The 20,699-nt window shown below is 50.6% G+C and overlaps 1 protein-coding gene across 1 annotated transcript in view; it reads left to right on the forward strand.

Annotated features, from left to right (window-relative positions):
• Nucleotides 1-2,966: 2,966 nt before the first annotated feature.
• The window catches only part of CACNA1H (calcium voltage-gated channel subunit alpha1 H), a 254,504-nt gene continuing 236,771 nt past the window's right edge, over nt 2,967-20,699 (forward strand). Inside the window, exons 1-2 of the mRNA XM_037386651.1 lie at nt 2,967-3,282; nt 3,538-3,821. Of these exons, the coding sequence (XP_037242548.1) occupies nt 3,553-3,821 (269 nt within the window). The 5' untranslated portion in view covers nt 2,967-3,282; nt 3,538-3,552. The remainder of the gene's footprint in view (nt 3,283-3,537; nt 3,822-20,699) is intronic.

A 20,699-nucleotide genomic window follows, 5' to 3' on the forward strand; every position in this document is an offset into this window, starting at 1 on the left:
AGGTCCCGGCTCTCACCATGCCCGTGACCTTGAGAAACTGCTTTTTAATCCTGGTGGGGTGTCACCTTGGCGGTGGGTCTCTTTCGGGTGCCCCTGACCCAAGGTTCAGCAGCCAGGGCTGGGCAGGCTGGAGACGCTGCTCCTTCCTTCTGCGGGGTCACTGGGACCTTTACAGCCTTTGAGGGGTTGTAGGCAGGTTTGTAGGAGGAATATTAAATAGAACTTGGCTGCTTTATGAAAAAATACCTGAGACAACTGCAGATTTTCTTGTAAAGTCCTACCTTGTCTTTCTGTGACAGCTTGCCAACGGCTGCTACATGCTAAGTGACATCAAATGGGGGAGATCAGGCATCGGGTGAGGTCAGGGGTCCTCAGTCCACATGCTGGCTGTCACGGCCAGAGCAGATCTGGTTTCTGAGCTGGTGAAACCGTTGTGGCTCCGGTAACTCCAGGAGCCCCGTGAGTTTGCCCTGCTGAGCTCCCCCGCAGCAAGCACCTGGGATGGGTGACGGGACCCAGCACCACTGCCTGCCCCAGGCTCACCCAGCTCACCTGTGAGCCCAGGACAGCTCTTCTCTCCCACCTGTGCCATTCCGGGGCAGGTGTGCACAGCTCCAGCCCATCCATGTTGCACGTGGACTGGCATATAGCCGGGTGCGTGCCAGTGGGGGACGGTTTATTAGGACCAGCTAAGAGCATTACACATCCCATTATGTCAGCTGTGATTTTGCAAGCCAAGCACCCATTCAGGGTATATTGTGTATTCTCAGATTGGTATTGATCTTAAATTTTCTGGTGGTTTATTAACGACAGAAACACTGCTGCCAGATCCTTTTGACTCGTGGAAACGTGAAGAAGTGATGCTGCCATCCGTGCAGTCAGCTGGGGACAAAGCTGGAGTAAACGGAGCAGAATCTGGCCTACTCCTTCCAACCGTGGTCTGCAGGTTAAGCAGGAACTACGGGAGGAAGCAAATACCTTTGCCAACAATGTTGTCCTTTTTCAATAACGACCACCTTTGGAATTAATCCTGGTCCTTTGCAGAAGGAGCCAGAAATTCCTGCTGGGGTCAGGATTGGGGCGGTTCTTTGCCAGGCTTCTTCCAAATCCTCTGTTTTACAATAAAAGTCCTTCTCAGTCCCCATTGTTGTGTGGAACTTACTAATAAGGTTCTTGGCTTTAAATACTCTCCATCAGGCAACAGGTTAAGACCTTGACAATGCCAGGCTCCCCGTGCTGGGTCTGGCTATGGGAAGGGTGTCTGCAGCTTGGAGCTTCCACCCGGCCTCTGCCTGGGGAAGGGCAGGAGCCGGTGCTCACGGTGGGGGAAGAGCTTTGAAGATGGATTCATTAGTCATGGGAGCCACATCCCGCTCTGCCAATACAGAGCCGGAGGGGAGGCATGGAGGGAAGTTTATTGCTTGGGCAGTTTCTGCCTTTGGGAGAGGGTCAGGAGGTGCCGCGTGCTCCTGAGGCTTGGCCTTTCCTTCTCCTGATTCCCATTTTTGTAAACCTCTCTTCCTGGAAAGGACATTTTCCTGAGCAAGATAATTTATGAGTGGAAGACAGTTTGCTCAAGGAGAGCTCCACCAACTCACACACAAATCTTCCCTTCCCACAGTAATTTATGATTTGCCCTAATTAGCCTGGATAAACGTGTGGAAACTTCAAGTGCAATCTCCTCGTTGCACAGTTCGCTGTGCAGGCTGCGTCCTGCTTGTCAGAGGCATTGTTTGTTCAATAATAAAATTGCCACATACTGTTAATCACAACCTGCAAACATCTAATAAAACAACCATTGAAAGTGTGTATGTAAAACCATCTCCTTGCTAGCCTTGTTAGGCTCGGCTCTTTCTGCTTTGAAAGCTGCGTGACCTCCCTTTTCAATCAATTCCCAGCTATTAACCATGAAGAATAGCATTGGGAACTGCATTTGCAAATTGAATGTGGTGGTATATAATGAACTCTCACTTTAAAACATTCTAGTTGAGGGGAATGTAGCTAGCTAACAGTTTTTAATCTCTTCCCCCCCCCCCCTCCACCTGCACTACATACAGCTATAATTCACAGAATTTGATATAACTCAAAAGAATAAAACTTCTTAAGTGGAATTGAGGGGGGGCGGCGCCTGTAACGACTCCATTATCTGTTTATTCTGATCCCTCCAAGCTAAGCCCTTGAGCAGATTAGCTACTCAGCTAAAAATCGCTGCCGTTTAAGAGCCGATCTTTATTTATTAAAATGCTCCGACCTCTAACTTGGGCTTATACATTTATTTATTAAAACTAATGAGTTAATGCCTTGGGGCCAAGCGGGCTTTCCAGGGGGCTGGGGCAGGCGGCAGCCCCCCTGGGAGCGGTGCTGGGTGCCTTCCCACAGAGCAGGCTCCGGGGGTTGGGGGGGACGCCCGGCCGGGCTCCCCCCGCCCCCGGCTGGAGCCCCTGGGGGGGGGCACACCTTCCCTTGGGGGGGCGGGGCAAGGGGGTAAACCTTCCCCTGGCGGGGGGGGGGGGGGCATACCTTCCCCGGGGGGGGGCACGGCGGCGGCGGAGCCGCGCATCCCCCGCGGCAGCGAGCGGGGCGACAAGCCCGGTGTCCCCCTCCGCCGGCTTTGCCGAGTCCTCTCCGCCTAGCCGGGGGGGCTGTGTGTGTGTGAAGGAGGTGGAAACCCCTCCCGCCGCCACCGCCGCCTTCCCCTCGTGAGGGTGACCCCCCGAGAGGGCTTGGGCGACCTGCCCATGGCCACGCACCTCGGAGCCTGAACAAAGGCAGGGGGAGGGCAGCGGGGGGGGCCATGCCGGCGGCCCCCCCGCCCCCGACCACCCGGGGCTGCCCCGGCTCCTCCCGGCTGCCCGCCCCCGCCCTGCCCCGCCGGGCTCCCAGCCCCCTCCGCCCCCGCTTCTCTCCTCCCCTCGCCTCTCCCTCCTCCCCCGGTAAATCCGAAGTTTCCTGTTAAGCACGGGCGAAGCTTTGCAAAGCGGCTGCCGAGCTGCCTGCTCGCTCCTTGGGATTACCGTCGGGAGAGGCTCCGCTCGGCTCGGCACGGCTCGGGAAGGGCCCCCCCACCCCGCCGCTTCTCCTCCATTCTCCATCCCCGCGGGAGGGCGGGCGCCGCACGCCGAGCCCCCCCGTCCCCCCCGCCCCCGGCTGGATTTAGGGGGTGGCGGTGGTGTAGGGGGGGGGGAGATCCGCCGCCTCCCGGCGCCCCGGTTGCTGCCTGGTCCCATGTGAACTGGAAGGCACGGCTATGCTCCTGGGGACACCGCGCTCCGCCAAACTAAGGTAGGACCCCTCCGGCCCCCCATCAATTTTCCATTCACTGAAAATAAAAAGGAAAAAGCCGGTGGGTGGGGGCTCCCCGGGGGGGGGAGACCCAGCTTCCCCGGGGGGCGGGAGCGGCCGCGCCCGGGAGGAGGCTGCACCCCCATCGCCCGTCTTTGTTGTGGCTTAAGCGGCGGGGCCAGGTGGGCGCCGCGGCGGGGTGCGCCCCGCTGCCGGGGGGGCCGGCGCCCCTGACCCCGTGCCCTTGCCCCGCAGGTCCTGGCCGCTACCATGAGTGATGGCGAGAGCCGAGAGCCGCCGCGCCCGGCCGGCGGCGAGGTGCGGGTGCCCATCGCCGCGCCGCCGCGCCCCCCCGCCGAGCAGCCGCCGGAGGATGCCGGCTCCGGCCCCGGCAGCTCCCCCGGCCGCGACCCGCCGCCCGACCTGGCCTCCGAGGAGGGGGAGCAGGTGCCTTACCCGGCTCTGGCACCCACCGCCTTCTTCTGCCTCAAGCAAACCACCCGCCCGCGCAGCTGGTGCCTCAGGCTGGTCTGTAACCCATATCCTTTCCCCGAGGGACACCGCACCCCCCTCCGTCCGGCTGGAGCCCCTCACCCCTCCCCGGGACCCCCTCCCGAGCCCGGAGCTCCCCGTCGGGGGCCTGCGTGCCGGGGGCTCCCGCTCCCTCCAGCGCCTGGGGATGCCCCGAAGCCCCCGGGGTCCCCGAGTGCCCCCCTCCGCTCCCAGCTGTCCCCATCCCCACCGGGGAGGGGAATGTGGGGCTTTGCAGGAGCGGGACAGGTGGGGAGCACAGCCCCCCATGCTTATCCCACTGACCCTTTTTCTGGGGGGGGAGAACCTTACACCCCCCTCGGGTTCCTTCAGCTGCACCAGCATCGCCCGCCTGTCCGGTGCGGGAGGGACAGGGCGCAGGACCAGGTGCCCAGCCTCAGCATCGCAGCGGGGTGGATGGAGGATGCTGAGCCGCAGCCCCCCAGGACCCTCAGAGGGGAGAAACCCCTCAACTTCACTGACCTCTCGGTGGGGTGGGAAGGAGTGAAGTTTAAAGACAACCCCGTTATTTATTTTAGATGCGGTGGGGAATTTCAGACAGGAGCTGACCCTCTTGCTGTTTATATAAGAGAGCTCAGAGTGTGTGTGCGCTTTCTTGTCACAGAAAAATGGAGCAGGTTGGAGTTGGTTTGGGGAAGGCACATGCCTTGCTCGCTCAGGTCCCGAAAACTCCCCTTTGCTTTTGTTCTTTTGCAACTTGCAGCCAGGGAAGGAAGAGGACAGTCAAGCCTTTCGGTCTTTCCCCCTCCCCTGTGTCCTTTACCCAATTTATTGATGTTGAAAGAAAAAGAGCAGTGTGTTCCCCTCGATTGTGACATCCAGAAAATTGAATTTTACCCGAAATGCTCGTGTGCAAGCAGAGTTGTCAGTCTGTCTTGATAATGTTCAGAAAGTGAGCTTTTAGCTTCGCTCTGCACATCAGCTCCGAACCGTTGACATTGTGCAGATAATTAATGCTTTTACCTATCCCTGATACCTGCCTGCAGTTTGCTGCCTATATCCTGCTGCTGCTATTAAAAGCATTATTTATTAATATGGTTATTATTGATCTTGCTTCAGTTAACCAAAGAAACCCCTGTGTATCTGAGATCACAGATTTCCTCGGCAACACCACCAAGTCAAGTGTTGTCATTAGGAGGAATTGCACAATCCTCCCCAGAAAGCTGCCTTGGTCTGTTATTAGGAGAAATACTTGGAGGGGAAACCCACAATTTTTATGGCCTTGGGTCTCCTTTCGTTTGAACTAGGTTTACCTGAAGTATCGACTTTTGCAGAGGTATGTATTTCTCCTTTACACTGTTGTGAGGGGGGAACGGGGCTCCTATGTGCGTGTGGGTGGAAGGGAGAAGTAAACGAGTAGTTGATGTCCACAGTGGTGCTTTAGCCGTATCAATATTAAATGGGAATGATGGTTCCGTAACAAAAAAGTGATAAACCTGGTCTTGGAGGGGCTTGGGGAGGGCACTGCCTTCCTGTTCCAGCTGGGAGTGAATCCAGACGGATCTCTTCCCTGAAAGCAGGTTATTGTGTTTCAAAACTTTGGGGGCAGGTGGGAGGGGGAAGCCTTCCCCACCCATGGGGTCTCGCTGTCCCACACGGTGCTCGGGGTTTGGCATCCCCGTGGCTGGTGTTGCTGACAAATTAACCCGCAGCAGGAGGAAAACAAAGTAGCGTCGGCACCAAGCGAGGGAGGTTTGCGTAGAAGAGGGTTCAGGTGTGCTCGTGCTGCTGTGGGGTGAGGCTGTGCTTTTATTTTGCCTTTCAGCATCTCTCCTAAGATTTCACAGGAGAGTGAGTGCCTTTATAAAACTTATACATCTGACATAGTATTAGATGGAAATTGTGACGGTTGGTTAATAGTGAAGCAGAAATGTAATAAAACTGTGTAAGCCCCGTGTTGTAGTGTTATTGCTGTCAGAGCCGGTATGTTTTGGTTGTAGCAGAACAAAGCTCACGATGTATCGCAGCAATAGGGATGAGCCCCTTGCTGGGATTTTTTTCCTTTTCTCCTGGATGCCAGCAGTCCCACGCATCGCGGTGAGAATAATCCTTCGGTGTTGACTCTTAAGTTTCTTGGCGAGAGCGCTCACTTTGCTGGTGGTTGTGATTTCTGAAGCAGCTTAATGAAGTGTGTGGAGCAACCTCCAAGGAGCTGTGCACCTCGCTCTGGAGCTGGTGCTGTGCTGGTGGCGCTGGGTGCGTGTCAGACCGCAGGCAGCTGGAGGTTGGGCAGCTCAGGGACAAGTGCCACTGCCACGGGGCTGGGACACTTGGGGAGCAGCTAGATAGGGGACTGCTCGAGGTGGAGTGTGGGTGGATCAGTGCCGTAAGGGCTGAGATTCCCTGGGTGCCTGTCCTGGGGGAAGAACAATTTGAAAGAGGAGATGGCAACACAGATGTGGCTTCTGGCCAGTTTTGCAGGTCTGGTGACCCTGCCTGCCCAGAAGCATAGATCCATAAACCATGATAATGAGCTTTATGTTTGTATTAAAGTCTCCCTCTGTTACAGAAGGAAGGGACATGACTCTGAAGTCTCCTAAAATCTGAGTCTGAAGAGCTTCACCGAGGTGCTCGCTCACCTGGGAAGCATTAGCCCCTTTGGAAAAGCAGGTGTCCTCCTTCAGTGGTGCTTTTCCTTGCTGGGGAGGTTGTCCTTTGCTCTCCTTGGGGTTTGTTTTGTTAGGGCGAAGGGGAGGAGAAGGTCTTGCTCCATGCCCCCTGATGCCCTCCTCTCCCCGTGCTGAGTGAGTGATTCCTGGTGTGGGAGCACATCTCTGCATGTTTCACCTCCAGAACTTGTGCACCTGGCTGCCAAGCAGAACTGCTTCACCCCTGTGTCCCTGGGCTGCCAGCAGGGTTGTCCGTCTGTCCAAAAGCAAGGGTGTCCCATCCTGCACATCCAGGGTCTGGTTCCCAGCAGGTCCCTGCTGGTTCTTGGGGGGTGGTCCTGTGGGATGCTCCTGGCAGAGGCAGGGAGCTGCATCCCACCGTGCCACAGGCTTTGTACTGGGGACCTGGGCACATCAGCATCCAAAAAGTCCAAATGCCACCACAATTCTGGCAGCGCCATCGAGTGTATCTCACGTGGGGCTCCTGGCAAACCTTTGACAATCCAGATTGCCTGAAACCCAAAAGCCGCCCAGCCCCTTGGAATATTTGTTGGTAGCAGAGACAGCCCAGACCTGTGGCTGGGAGCAGGTGGAAATCCTCCATGGCTGGGCCAAAAGCATGGTTTGCCTCTGCGGCTTAAGCAGAGGGGGTTACTGCCAGGCTTACAAATAGCTAAAAAAAGCTGTTGCCTGGTTCTGGTGGGGGACAGGTGGGGCTGGGATCAGTTTACCGGGCCGGGAGCCTGCCCAGCCGGAGGCACGCGTCTGCCAAAGGGCTGCGCATCCCAGGGAAAACGGGGGAGTGGGCAGATGTAGTAGATGCACGTTTGTGTTTTTTAATAGCTGCGCTGCCTTTGGGAATGTTAAGAGCAACCTGGAAAAAATCCCACCCTGGCTCCTCCCTCCCCTTGCATGGTTTTGTATTAATAAAACCAACAAACTTCTGAATTCTTCAACAACAGAAAGCAAAAGGTCTGTGAGGAGCTGATTTTTCAGGTGTGGGAGCAGTAATCAAAGAGTTGTGTCCATTAAAGTTTAATCAAAGGAGCAGAAAGTGTTCGGACTGGCTCTGATTTTCACGGTTGACTCTTGTTGAGCTGTTTGCTGTGTAGTGTCACTCTACAGCTTGTCTAAGTGACGGCTCCAGCGCAGGAGTCTCCTTCCAAGCTCCAGCGTTCCCTCCAAACCCAACTTCAACCAGAAAAAAAGCTATAGTTTAGAGCAATTAAACAGCCCAAATATCATTCTTATGATACGGGCAGTGGTTAAAATTGCATTTTCACTGTCAAGTTGTATGGTATTTTCCCTCTGTTATTACTGATTTAATTTGCCTTTTTTTTACAAGATATATAATTGGAAGCAAACTTACTTATTTCTCCAGTCCTGGATCTCCTACGTGGGTTTATTTATAGAGGTCTGTGGGTGGGACTGTGTGTACTCGGTGTGCACGTTGAGTGGTTCAGAGCAGGGGGTTGGTGTCTGCAATTCTGCAGGGTCCTTCCCCGGCTTTTCCCTGGCCCCACTGCTAATGGGCGGCTCTACACAAACACGGAGCTACGCCTGGGTCCAGATGGGTCTTTTCTTTAATAGGGTATTTTGCTGCTCTTAACATTTTGATCAACAAAGTGTTGAGCCACGTTTTGTCAATCCCTCGGTGTCCCTGCACCTCGGGATGAGGGGGGGGGATTTGGATGCAGCTCCTGGCTCTTGTTGGTCCATGGGCTGAGGTGGCGAGCGGCAGTGGGGGGAGCGCTGGCTGGCCATCGCCAGGACGTTGCATTGCTGCCAGCGGTTTTACTGTGCGACTGGCTGGGGAAACGGGCTGTAACCCAGGGTGCGAGGCGCAGCCACTATTAAACCTGCTTTCCATCACAGCGCCGGGTGTCAGCTTTGCAGTGTGGCTTTGATAAGGTTCGAGCAACTTTGCTGGTTATTTCGTGGTTCATAAAAACATGCAGTGATTCATTATAGGTTGAATTCTGTGTGCCTTAGTCAGTAAAAAAACCTTCCGCTGATTTATTTTCTCAAGTGGCTACAGAGCTTGTTGGTGCCAGCTGATTTCTGTGGGACTTGGCTCTCTTCTTCTGTTTGGGTAGAGTCCCTGTTTGCATCAAATCTGGGGATAATTTTTTTAATTTTTTTTTTCCCCCCAAAGTGCTTCTTGCAGCACTCGCTAACTGCCCTTACAAGCGCTTCAGGGCAGACCTGACATCCACACTAACATCCCGTGTGTTATGTCCAAGCATCCCTCAGTATAGGTGTCTATGCACTTGGACGGTGAAAAAATGCGTTTAATGCAAAATGGTGCATCTGCTCTAACCCTCTGGTCCTCGCTCCCTCTTCCCATTCCTCGCACTGGGCTAAGCTGTTTGCTTGGCAGTGTTATAAATTGTTCTCTGATGCGAAGCTTGCAGTTCTCTTTGTTCCTTATTGCACAACTGATGTGTCCTGGCTCCTACATCTCTGGGAGCATTGCAATTTGTGATTTGGGGGGGGTTATACTGAAGCACACAGCAGTGCAGGTAAAAGTGACCGGGTCTGGGCTCCCATCAGTTTGACAAACTTCATTTGATTGCCTGTAATAAAGCTCCTCAAATCTGATACATGCTTATCAGAAAGCCTTTGCTTTTAATTTGTTCTTAGTCAGGCTGTATCCTGACAAGTGCAATGGGAGGGTTTGACCAAATCATAATTTGTCATCTCCGAATATAAATATTGCAGTTAAAATATTTAGCGTGCTGTGGAAAAACCCGTTAGCGAATAAATGTATTTCTGGCCTCATCCTGGGAGCTGCTGAGCATCCACGACGCCCACTGAATCTGGTGAGAGGCGCAGGTGCTGTGCATCCAGCAGCATCTCCCACTGAATGACAAGCAATTAGGAAACATAAGGAAGAAAAGTCTTGTAAATTGTAACTAATCTAAAAATATGTTGTCCACATGTGTTTTAGCTCCTTCCATTTCAGCGTTCTGTGTTGGCTCAATACATCTAATCAACAGTTTAGTCCTGAATTTTGCCTTTAATACCAACCAGGGCTGTCTTTGTCTGCTCGTTGTGGTCCCTGCATCCCTGGCACAACCAAACTCCATCATCTCTGTATTGCACCCTGAATTCCTAAAGCACTGCTCATAGCTTGTACCTCTGTGAAACGCTTGTTATTCCTGTCTTCAAGCCAAACTGGGGAGCGTGGATCCGTGCTGGAAATCCCTGTCCTGTGGCAAAGCTGTTGGAGTCTGTGATATTTAGGAAAAATGTCAGCGTAAGCGGCGTGGGCAGGGGGGTGGCTGGTTGCTCAGAGCAAGGTGTTAAGCTCTCTGCAAACTCAACATGCATTAGCTGGTGCTTGGCTCCTCTTTTCAAAATGCCTTTTGCAACAACAACAAAAAAAGTGTCAGAAAGCTAATTACAAAAATACTTCCAAAGCAGATGAGCTTTTGCCATAGCACTTTGCAGCAAGGACTGACGGCGTATGGTAATACCCATACATGTTCAGAAGTGTGAGTGTAGGGAAACCATAAAAAAAAAAAAAAGCCAACAAAACGATGTTGGTGCCCAGGAATGGAAATGTGACATTGTCTGATGAAATGAAGTTGACTCATAACAACAACAACGAAAAGTCCATCTGAGCAAAATGTACCAAGTAAATCAGAACTATAAGTAAGGAGAATCAAATTAGATCTTTGACTTGAATGAAATACAATGTTCAGTAAGTAGAATTGTATTTAAGCCCTCCTGACCCCCCCGTGCTGATCTTGCCCTTACACCCCCTGCTCACCGGCGGTGCTTGGTGCCCCTGGCAGCCCCTTCGTCTCTGGCCCTGCTGCATTTGTCTTTGCATTCCGAGCTGAGCGTAGAGCTCTTCTGAGTTTTAGGGGTTTCTCTCATTGTTCTTGCAAGTCAGGATTGCAGCAGGTATATCTGAGCAGGTTTAATTCACAAATGCACTCAGAAAAATTTTGCCCACCTTGTTCTTCCTCAGCCTTTAACGTAGTTAGTGCGTTCATTGCTGCAGAAGCCAATGGATTCAAAAGTTAACTCTACATTCATATATCCAAATTCACTATACGGATGATTTCACTGAAGATAGTAATTTAAAATTATTTTAGGATGACTTTGTGCATGCTTTTCCTTTTCTACTATTTATTTTTTAATTTATTCTGTACTGGGTATTCCCCCCCAATGAGAAATTGGGAGACCCTAACTTGTTGCAGCATGTTTTAGTAAAGTTTACTTCGAATCTCTGTGAAACAGTTACAATTTACTGGTTATTTTCAGGCTGTAATTTATAACCCCTCAGAGCAATTAACTTGCTACTTTTCAAGGCATTTATAAGATGCATCCCAGGACCCACTTTGTGAAGTTTCTCCAATTGCCTTCAGTTTTCTCACCTCTCAAATCTGGTGGGAACCAATAAACACAGTTTCAATTTGCAGTTTGTTTACAAGTTTGGTTTACGGATTGAGGCAATATGTATTTTTTCCCCAGCATGTTTACATGGGAAATCGCTTAGAAATGTAAAACAATATATCAGATGAGTTGGACTGTGCTGCTGAGCAGGAGCAGACCGGAGCCGGGAGCTAACCACCTCTTCTTGGTTTTACAGATGAATTTTACACAGTTAGATATAGATATTTTCTGAGTTACTGTCTCTAAGATGTTTTACTATATTTCGGTGAGGTTTTCTAAGATACACAAGTAGGTTTGGATCCATTCTAATTGATTTTCAGCTTACCTTTTCTCAGCTTTTGTCACTTGATGTTTCGGGGCTGGGGGTGCTCCCCTGGGGCTGGTTGGCAGCACCCACCCAGGTTTACTTGGAAGCAAAATCTCAGCTCTGTGTAAATGATACGTTTGGAGTAACTCCATTAGAGCAACCGGGATCACGTTAGTTTACAGTGAATGAACTCTGAATCATGGGGTGGGTTTTTTTCCTGCGTATTTGTGTGTTGTTGTTTTTTTGTTTTGTTTTTAAATTGCTTCTGCAGGCAAGCAGCGTTGAGCTGCCTACTCACAGAGCACTGATTAGTTTTCCACTGGATTATGCACGTATCTTGTGGTCTGCCATTTCCTTACACTGGTGTAAATCGGGAGGAGTCCCAGGGGTACAGCCGTGGCTCCGGGGACTGCACACCCACAGACACACAGGTGTGTTTTACCTGTATCACTGTGAATAATTCAACCCGGCTGGGCATCTGACCCGGGCAGCAGCAACCTTCACCGCCAGCGTTAAAACTCATGCAAGAAATATGTTACCTCTATTTACACAGATGTTTTAAGAGAACTTGAGCTCAGATTTTGCCCTTAATTCTTAAGGTAGCATCTGGCGTTTGTGTCCAATCCGTTAATCCAGTCGCCGAAGCAGCCTTGTGATTTTAAGATACACTTTTAACTGAATATTTAGCTGCCTGGGATAGGAGGAAAGTTATGATGTGGTCTCCCCTAATAGTTAATTCTGAGATAACTTGGACCAACTTAAAATCATCAGGGTATGCACTGCACTGTATTTCTGAACCGGCAATTAGGAGTCATCAGCCTGCATAGAGACAAATTGGAAGTGAATTAGAGGCTGATGAGCTCTGTGCAGGGCTTCCAGGGCTGTTCCCAGCCTCCTGCTGCAGGGAAATATCAGAGCGGTCACTCCGGAGCTGCCTGGCCGTGCTGAGGGCGGAGGAGGGGAGCTTTGACAAGATGCAGCTGTAAAAGACAATTTTCCTCTTTCTTTCCCTTCATAAAAATCTGTTCTGAGCACTGTACCAGGCAGACTAGTTTGGCAATGGATTAAATGTGCAGCTTTGAGATCTAATTTTGCCCGTTTCAATTGACAGATGGAAATTGTGTGCTTTCACAATGCTACTAGTATCCTGCAATTTTGCTCAGAAGCAGTGCCTCCAAAAGCCATCCAGAGAAATAAGATGACTTTGTATGTGTGTACATCTATTTGTGATGGCGGTTCCTTCGGAGGGTGAATTCAAGCTGCGTGACTGCTCCTGGCCCCTCTCTTCCCTCCTTGTGGTGCAAAGGAGGAGGATTTGCCTGAATATTTAATATTCTGGTAGACCTTGCTGCAGAAAGTAAACTGCAACTTACGGTACTGGGCGTTTGGGACATCTGCTGTGGTCCAGGAGGCTGGAGCCTCACATTAGCTGGGGTGTTGGATGAAGGTTGCAAACAGGGATGTTTTGGGGGGGAGCATCCCCCAGGACTCTTGCAAAGCTCTGTGTACCCAAACTCTTCGATCCCCATTGCTCTGCTCTTCACCCATGCCTTTGTTTTGATTCTCCTGTTGTTCAGTTAAACCCTCTGGGGTGTGCGATGGGTACGCAGGTATTTGCACGGAGATCTGCTCCTGCCTTGGAGGAGCTGCAGCCCAGGCTGCTTCTTGACGTGGTTAAGGAGGGAAAGCCTGAAGTGACACCTCCTTCATTGGGGATGACAGGGAGGAAAGGATAAGGAGCTCACTGGGAGACAAAGCAAACCGTGGTCTTCAGTACTGCAAATAGAATTTATTATTTTTTTTCCCCAGGGCTTAGGTTTTGCGTGCAGCTGACGGGGAAAGCATAGGAACACAGGAATGCAACATTTGTGTGTACATGCTTAATACGGGCATGTTTTTGTATATATTTATGTGTGCCCATGCTGTTGCTTGTAGCAGAATGGACTTCACTTTTTTTTTTTTTGCAAAGGAATGAAAACCTTCCTTGTGGAGGTTGGTAGCAAGCAAGTTTGTTCTTTGGTTGGGTTTGTCCATAAGAATGCTGTCAGACTTGGAGGTGCTGATTGAAGTCCTGGGGTGAAATAATGAATCTGTGACGAGTTTGTCGTTGCCTTTGGGTTCCCACCTGTGGAGGAGCATAGGGAAGCATCAGTTTGGGTTTGGAAAAGAAACTAAGACCATATTCTTCAGCCATGTGTTTCAGGTCAGGTAACTTCAATGCCAGCCAAGCTGATGGGTCCAGGAGCAGGATTTAGCCCTAAACACGTTGTATATCTCCAGCCTCTCATTACCAGGCCCTTTTGTAGGTGTGTTTGTGCACAGCCTATAATGGAATAATGTACACTGTAATTTTGTTGTTAAATCTGAGCTACTTTGGCATGGTGGGGACTAGGCAACTTGTAGCAATTGGAACATTATGGCTTATTGAATTTCATAGCCTGGAGGACTGAACTGTACAGATCAACTCTTGAGGAAGGGAAAAAAAATATAAAACGTCACCTATTTCTCCTGATATTTTTTTGTTATTGTTTGTGGGTTTTTTTTCTCCTTAGGCTGATATTTAACATACTTGGGTTTCTGGGCATGGGCAGATGGGTGGGAGCGACACCGGTGATGGGAAGCAAACCCTAGGAAGGCTGCTGTCCTATTAAATAGGCTCCCAAGGAAAGAGATTTGGATCCATTCCCAAGGGCACTGGTAAATGCCATGTCTGTAAATATGCTGGGTTTTCCTTCACCTCGCTTCCCGCTGAAGAGTTTAATTTCATCTCTATCAACACTGGTAATGGAAGAGCAGAAGTCAGCAGGGCATTCTGTTTCAGGATGTGGTTGTAGCGTTTTCCCTTTATTGGTGATCCTGAGTATTGTTTCTGCACTTCCAAGTGTGCACCAGTGCTGTAAACACTTTTATTGCAGTCAAACTGCTGGCGCGGATCTGCTGGCCACCCCAGTGCAAACCTCGACCTCACAGGGGTTGATAAGGCAACCGTAAAAAGTCACTTGATGCTGAATCATTTTAAATGAAGAGAGGCTCGTGAAGGGCTCGATTGACCACCACAGTCTCGTAAATCTCTTATCGAGGCACAAAGGAGTGTGGGGTAAGTTCTCACACCACTTTGCAGCTGGCTCCCAAGGGCTTTGCTGGGCAAAAGTTGGTTTAGTTTCTGCATGTTACTGTCCTTTGCTTCTCTGATGAGGATCAGTAAAATGTTTGCTTGTGAGAGTGCCTATTTTTAGTGTCCGTGTGATCTGGAATTTACCTACTCCGGACAGAAAAAATGCTATGTTTCTATAGGCTTTGAAGATATTTTCTCATTTTCACCATGAAGTATGAGCCTATTCTTGAAGTGGTGTTTAGAAGGGGAGCTCCGGAGCTGCCGAGGTTGGGGGCAACTCAGTTGTTGAGGCCAGGGTGAGGGGTGAAGAGGGATTTCACACCTGGGGTCTTGGCCAGGTGCTTTGCCCCCGTGTCACGGGCTCACCCTGCTTTTCTGACCCCATCTCCGTGTGTCACTTACGAGTCCTGCTCCAATGGCTCCAGCTCCATCCTCAAGCTCGATGCCCCTGTTACAATGAGCTGCAGTCCTGCCCCACTACTGGAGCAGGGTGTGCCGTGACTGCAAAAAATCACTGCTCAACCATAGCAGAATGGAGAGTCATCTTATGGCCATATTTATTATGTTTTCACTTTTTAAAATGTGTCTTTTTAAAAAACAAACAAACACGTCTCTCCCTAAAATTTCCCAGGCCTTGCTGAGTCATGGCTGGTTTCTTTGTAGCTCTGTTGAGTTTTCGACACTTACCTTCCAGGCTTTTCTGTGTATGTTCGTGGAGGAAGGGAGCGCGATGGGTGCCAGAGCTCATTTGCCACTTGCATGCTGAGCATTTGCAGCAGGGCAGTGCTTAGGCTGAGCCCAGTGTGCTGCTGGTGCCACAGGGCTAGGAGGAAGAGGTGTCCTGGGGCTGGGATTGCTTTGGGAAGAGTGAGCTGGTGTCCTGCAGAGAGCGAGAAGGGACCTGCACCAAGGGGTGACTCGCGAGGGGGCAGGCAGGCAGCCGGCGGGGGACAGGCTGCAACTTGGGCCCCTGTAATGCCTCCTGTGAAGAATCTTCAAAACTGCTCGTATCCACCCGGGCAGAGCAGAATTTCATTTAAGAAATGGGTACCAGAAATCAGGACTAATTTATAAAGCCATGCAGCGTGTGTGGTCGGTGTTCTCCAGATGCTCCAGGAGGGACATGAGCTTATGGGTGAGGCAAAGGGAGTAACGTGAGCTAAATAAATGCTGCAAAGCTTTGGTCGCATGGACATCAGCAGTCCCATCTTGCTGTGAGCTTATCTGATATTTTACCATTGCTGCTTACCTGGTTTTTGCGCGTGGGCTCCGTGGGCATGAAGCTTTCACCATGGAGAGGTGGCTGTTTCCTACTGTGCCTGTGCATTCCCGTGGTCCCGTTGCAACCCGGTGGGACTCTTCATTTTGGTAAGGGCTGTGGAGTTTGCCTTTAAGCAAGACACGAGGGATCAGTTAAGCAAAATCAATCCCTTGTCTGCTCTGTATCGCTTTGTCCTGATAAACTGTCAGTTTAGCTCTAAATGCCGTGTTTGAAAGCACATCTCTGCTCTCCAGGATGGGTCAATGTCAGCAGCAGTATTACTTGAAGGATGGATTTAAGCCACCAGCTCATCACAAGAAAAGGAAGCTACATCTGAGGCATCATTTCTTGGCAGCCTGTGATCTTTCATAAGTTGGAGAGAAATTCGGTAGGATAAAATATCCTCTGAGTCAGCCCTGCAGTTTAATGTCAGCCCTAATACTGGGTTGTAGCGGTGAGGCTGGAGCTGCGGTGGGTGGGATGGAGCTGTTTGCTCCCCAGCCAGGTGCAGTCTGACCCGCATCCCAGTTCTCCATCCCTGTGAGGAAAGGGGGGGCTGCGACAGGGATCCCCGGGTCCTTCTGCAGCCTCTGCTCAGGGAAGAGCCAAGGGCAAGCGAGGCACGAGTCACCCTCTCGGCGGTGTTGCTGCTGGAGGAGTAATGTCAGGGGTCACCTAAGGACCAAGTTCAAGCTGGCCTTAACCCTGCATTTCCTGGCTTTGCCTGATGGAAGCCAGACCCATTGCCTTGTTTGAAACTGCCTTTGCGGCAGGGGTGATGGATTGCAGTGTGAGCTTTACCACCCTTCATCGCTGCTTCCTCTGCTCTTTTGGCCTGTCGTGTTCAGTTCAGTCGGAGTTTATTATAAATAACTTCAGATAGCAAGCTGAAATATCCCGGCCTTGGGGTTTTTTTTCCCTTTTCTTGGCAGTATGAATCTGCTTCGAGGCAATTGAGGTATTTTAACGTAACGTTTACAGCCCATAGCTATACAAAATGTGACTTATGTTTATAGAAGTGTGCCTTTAACAGTCTCTTATCAAAACATATAGGATTCTGCAGCTGGGTGCTGGGGTTCCTCTGAAGCATTCCCCAGACAATACAGTTCCACATTAGATTGTCCTGTGATGTCTGTAGACTTAACCAAGTCTTGTTCTGCACACACAGTTGTGAGTCTTCCCTGTCAGGTCTGCGGCACTCGCTTCGCCTCCTCTGAGCCCCTTCCGAGAGCCCTTTGAAACCCCCTTATCGCCGAGTCCTCCCTTCGCCCGTGCGTGTCCTTGGCAGGCAAGGCAAGGTCATGGTCATGATGCAGAAGAGCCCGTCGTGCAAAGCAGGATAAGGTATCAGCCAAACGGAGCGGCAGGCTGACGGAGCAGGGGGTCTGGGAGCAGGCAGTGGTGAATGAATCCTGAGTGAGGCGTGACTTGTCCCTTGCTGTGGATCTCCTGGAGCTCTCGTTCCAGAGCCATCACTCCTTGTTTGCATGACGTGCCCTAGCCAGGGGTGGGGGTCGTGCTGGGCTCCCCATCATCAGACCATGAAACAGGGAGATGTGTCCTCCCCCCAAGACGTTAGCACATAAAGGAATGCATTTGGCCCTGGCAGTGTGTCCTGATCCAGTCTCGTGTGGGATGCTGTCCAGGTCTTCTGCAACTTCAGCTGGCTCTTGGTGCAATCCATTACCAAACAACTGTTACTTGACCTGCCGTAGCGAGGCAACCAGGCATCCACAGGATGTTCTCTTTATAATACCTGGACCAGCATCCTTAAAAAAGCACACAGTCCTGTTGTGTTTAATAGGGCTGCCAAGAAGAACAAGGTCCCTCAGGCTCTGCACTGCTGTCGCACCCTGTGGCATTGCTTCCCCTGGCACACTGTGACATGCTGCCCTCTCTGGAAGGCTGGAGAGCCGAGAGCCTTTCAAAAGCTTCAATTTCTCATTCACAACCCACCCAAGCTTCCATCCTGAGCTGCTTTAGTCTGTAAATTGGAAAGAAAGTTTGAGCAAAAATTGGCCTTCCTGTGGAAGTTCTTGTCCTCTCCAGCCCATAAATTTTAACGGGAATTGGGCACGCCGAATCTCTAGGCAGCTATGCAGATCTCAGCCTCTTCTGAAATCAATCACACTGACTCAGGGCTGAAGAAAGGTCCTCATTTGGCTGGGTGTCTGGGATGGCCCTTAATGCTTGGGTTTGTGTCCCGTGCCTGTTTGATGGAAGTATGATTGATCTGTTTGTTTCAAGATGTTGTTTGCAGAGGGCTGTGGGCAGTTCAGGAGGAGGGTGTTGTGTCTGAGCAGTATGGGCTAAATTAACTAATAAAGTCATCTGGCTGTGGGCAGGGTTTGGTTTGCCGTTCTGGTGGGTGTATGTGCTTGGGTTTATCCAAGCTCCCAAGCTGGTGGCCCAGGTCACGTTGTAGCTCCTAGGACAGACCCGGCAGCTCCTACCAGCTTTTGGGAGGAGCCGATAATGGGTGACTCTCCTGAGCTGCCACTTTTGACCCCAGATCCCTTGGGCCCGATGGGACTATGCAGCCCCTTGGGTGCCCCAGGTTTCTAGCAGTGCTTCTCGGGCATCAGGGAGATGGCAGCTTGCTTGCAGCTCTTCAGAAAGAGATGTGTGACTCTTGTGTTTGCGTGGTGTCTGAGCATCACTCACCTTCATCTTGTATCTCCTGCCAGTGCTGAACCTGGATAACCTCTCCCACCAGCCTGCCCTGGTCTTTCTAGTTCTGGTGTTGCTTGATGGCTTTTACCTGGAAACACCCTGCTGCTTGTGTATTTTCCCATGGGTGCCTGGTGAACCCCTGCTCCTTGGGTCTTCTCCTGCTGAGGTGACTTTGCACCCATGTCCCCTGGCTGCGCAGTGACAGCTTCTCGGGAGCAGTCTGTCCACTAGATGTCAAACCTCTGCTGCAGAAGGGGTGCTCCAGCTCACGGGGAAGGCTGCTGCCACAGATGATGATGTGTAGGGAGCAAAATGGGATTTGAAGTCTGACATGGGCGGACATCCACAGATTACAGATTACCTCACTGCTCGTCTGGGGAAAGTCTGGGATATCAGCTGGTTTTCCTTGTTGACATATTTCAAATTAAAGCAGAGTGGGAAAGGAATGAATTTTTTCCTTTTTTTTTTTTTTCTTTTTTCCTGGAAGTTTATGAATTATTTCAAGTGAAATGTTTCAGGGGTTCGGTTGTCCTCCAGCTGAAGGCTTCAGGCATGCTGCCAAAGAGACTTCCAGATTTAGAAGTAAACTTATGGGGACCGGATTCTGATCTCATGATCTTACTTTTACACCATTCTTCATGGGAAGCACCTGCTTTGACATGATCATCACCAGCATAATTTGAAGCAAAACCTCCCCCTTGAGATACTGCTGGACATCGGTGGGGCTGGACTATGGTCAGGACCTCTGCTCTCGTGCAGACTGGATGTCTCTGGTGCCATTGCTCCATAAAATATTTCTGGTACTACTGGTAAAGTCAGGAAGTTTCATTCTGGTTTATTTATCTTATTGACCTTTGGGTCAAGAGATCCCACCGGTTCCTGAGTACAAGAAAGCTTATCACTTCCCCTTGGGTTTATGTTATTTTTCTCTGTGTATTTGCACTGCCAAAGACAGGAGGTGGATAAACCTTTGGGCTGACCCTTTGGTGGAACCAATTATGAAGTTATGGACATAATTTAGGGTGTTATAGCTGTTCCCCTCTGTGTGTCTGTCCTCTAAAGGCTTGTCTGGGCTCCCATGCTTGGGTGCCCGAAGGAAGGAAATCATAAGTAGTCCAAAGTCTGCTGTGATCCCACCAGGCTGGGGAGCTGAAAGCATCCACCCAGCCCCTGGCATGTGCTGCTCAACTTGGACCTCAAAATTCCCATCAATCAGGGCCTCCTTTTGACTTAATTAAGAAAATACTTGGTTTTTCCTTAGTTAAAGTGTGAAGAGAAGATTCCTATTTGGGATTATTTTTAGTCTCTGAAATTATTCATGAGGCTGTTTTCCCTGATTTATGACAATACCCAGCACATTGCCGTCTAACTGACTTTTAAACAGAATGTTTCAGCAGTTTTATATGAATTCCTCATGTGAGGGAAAAATAAACAGTTTGTCATTTACCAGACTGTATTTGATTATTAAATTTGTTACTATAAACGTCAGGCGACGCTTCCTTCAGCTGACGCTGCTGGAGATACATGACTTCAGAGAGCCATACCATTCAAGAAAAACTAACTGATGTGAGAAATCAGTGCAGGGTTGATCAGGCCTGTTCCCAACTGGCCAGATAGGTTCTGGTTGGCCAGAAATGAATATCTGGTATTGGGTTTGATGTGACTCCCATTTTTCAGATCTCATTCAAAGAGCAGACAGGCCGTGGAAGGTGACGCACATGGGTTTGGCATCCTGGGGTCTTCGTGGAGCACCAGGCTGTGCCATACAGAGGTGCTGCTCCATCTCTGGCCTCGTTACTGGCCTCGTCTAGTATTTGAAGAAGCCAGTGCAGAGTCTTGAGCAAGAAAATAAATGCACAGTGGTACAGTGAGACCTGGCAGTTCTGGGGAGGGGACTGGCTGGGCAGAGCATCACTGATGTGCACTAACGCTTTTTGTAGGGGACTGGCTGGGCAGAGCATCACTGATGTGCACTAACGCTTTTTGTATGCAGGCACCAGAATGGAAGGACTGTCATACAAGTGGAAATATAGCCATGGAAATTCATCAATCCATCACTGAAGGGGTGTAAAATACCTCTCAGACCCTGGGGATCAGGCCTGGAGAGTAAAACCTTAACCCAACAACTGCATGGCAGGTCGGGAGCTTCTTGTAGGACTCTTCCTTCTTCCCTTGAGCTAAAACGGATCCTGCGTGGAGAGTTTTCTATAAGACCAGTGATTTGAAGGAACATCTTGGCCTTAAGGACCATGAAGAGCATTTTGGAAGTGGCTGAGCTTTGCTGTTGGGCTGGCTGTGCTGCCAGGGTGCGGTGCAGTGAATGGCTGTGCGGTGCAGCATCAGGCACCTGCAGTTACTGCTCTCATGCGCCGACAGGGATCCTGCACTAGCTCTGCAGATGCCACCCCCGTGCACACATGGCCCTGGAATGTCTCTTGCTACACTTGGAAGGGAATTATTCCTGCACTGGGATGCACAGGACCAGCAGCACGT

Source organism: Falco rusticolus, chromosome 4, assembly GCF_015220075.1.
Source record: "Falco rusticolus isolate bFalRus1 chromosome 4, bFalRus1.pri, whole genome shotgun sequence".
NCBI lineage: Eukaryota > Metazoa > Chordata > Aves > Falconiformes > Falconidae > Falco > Falco rusticolus.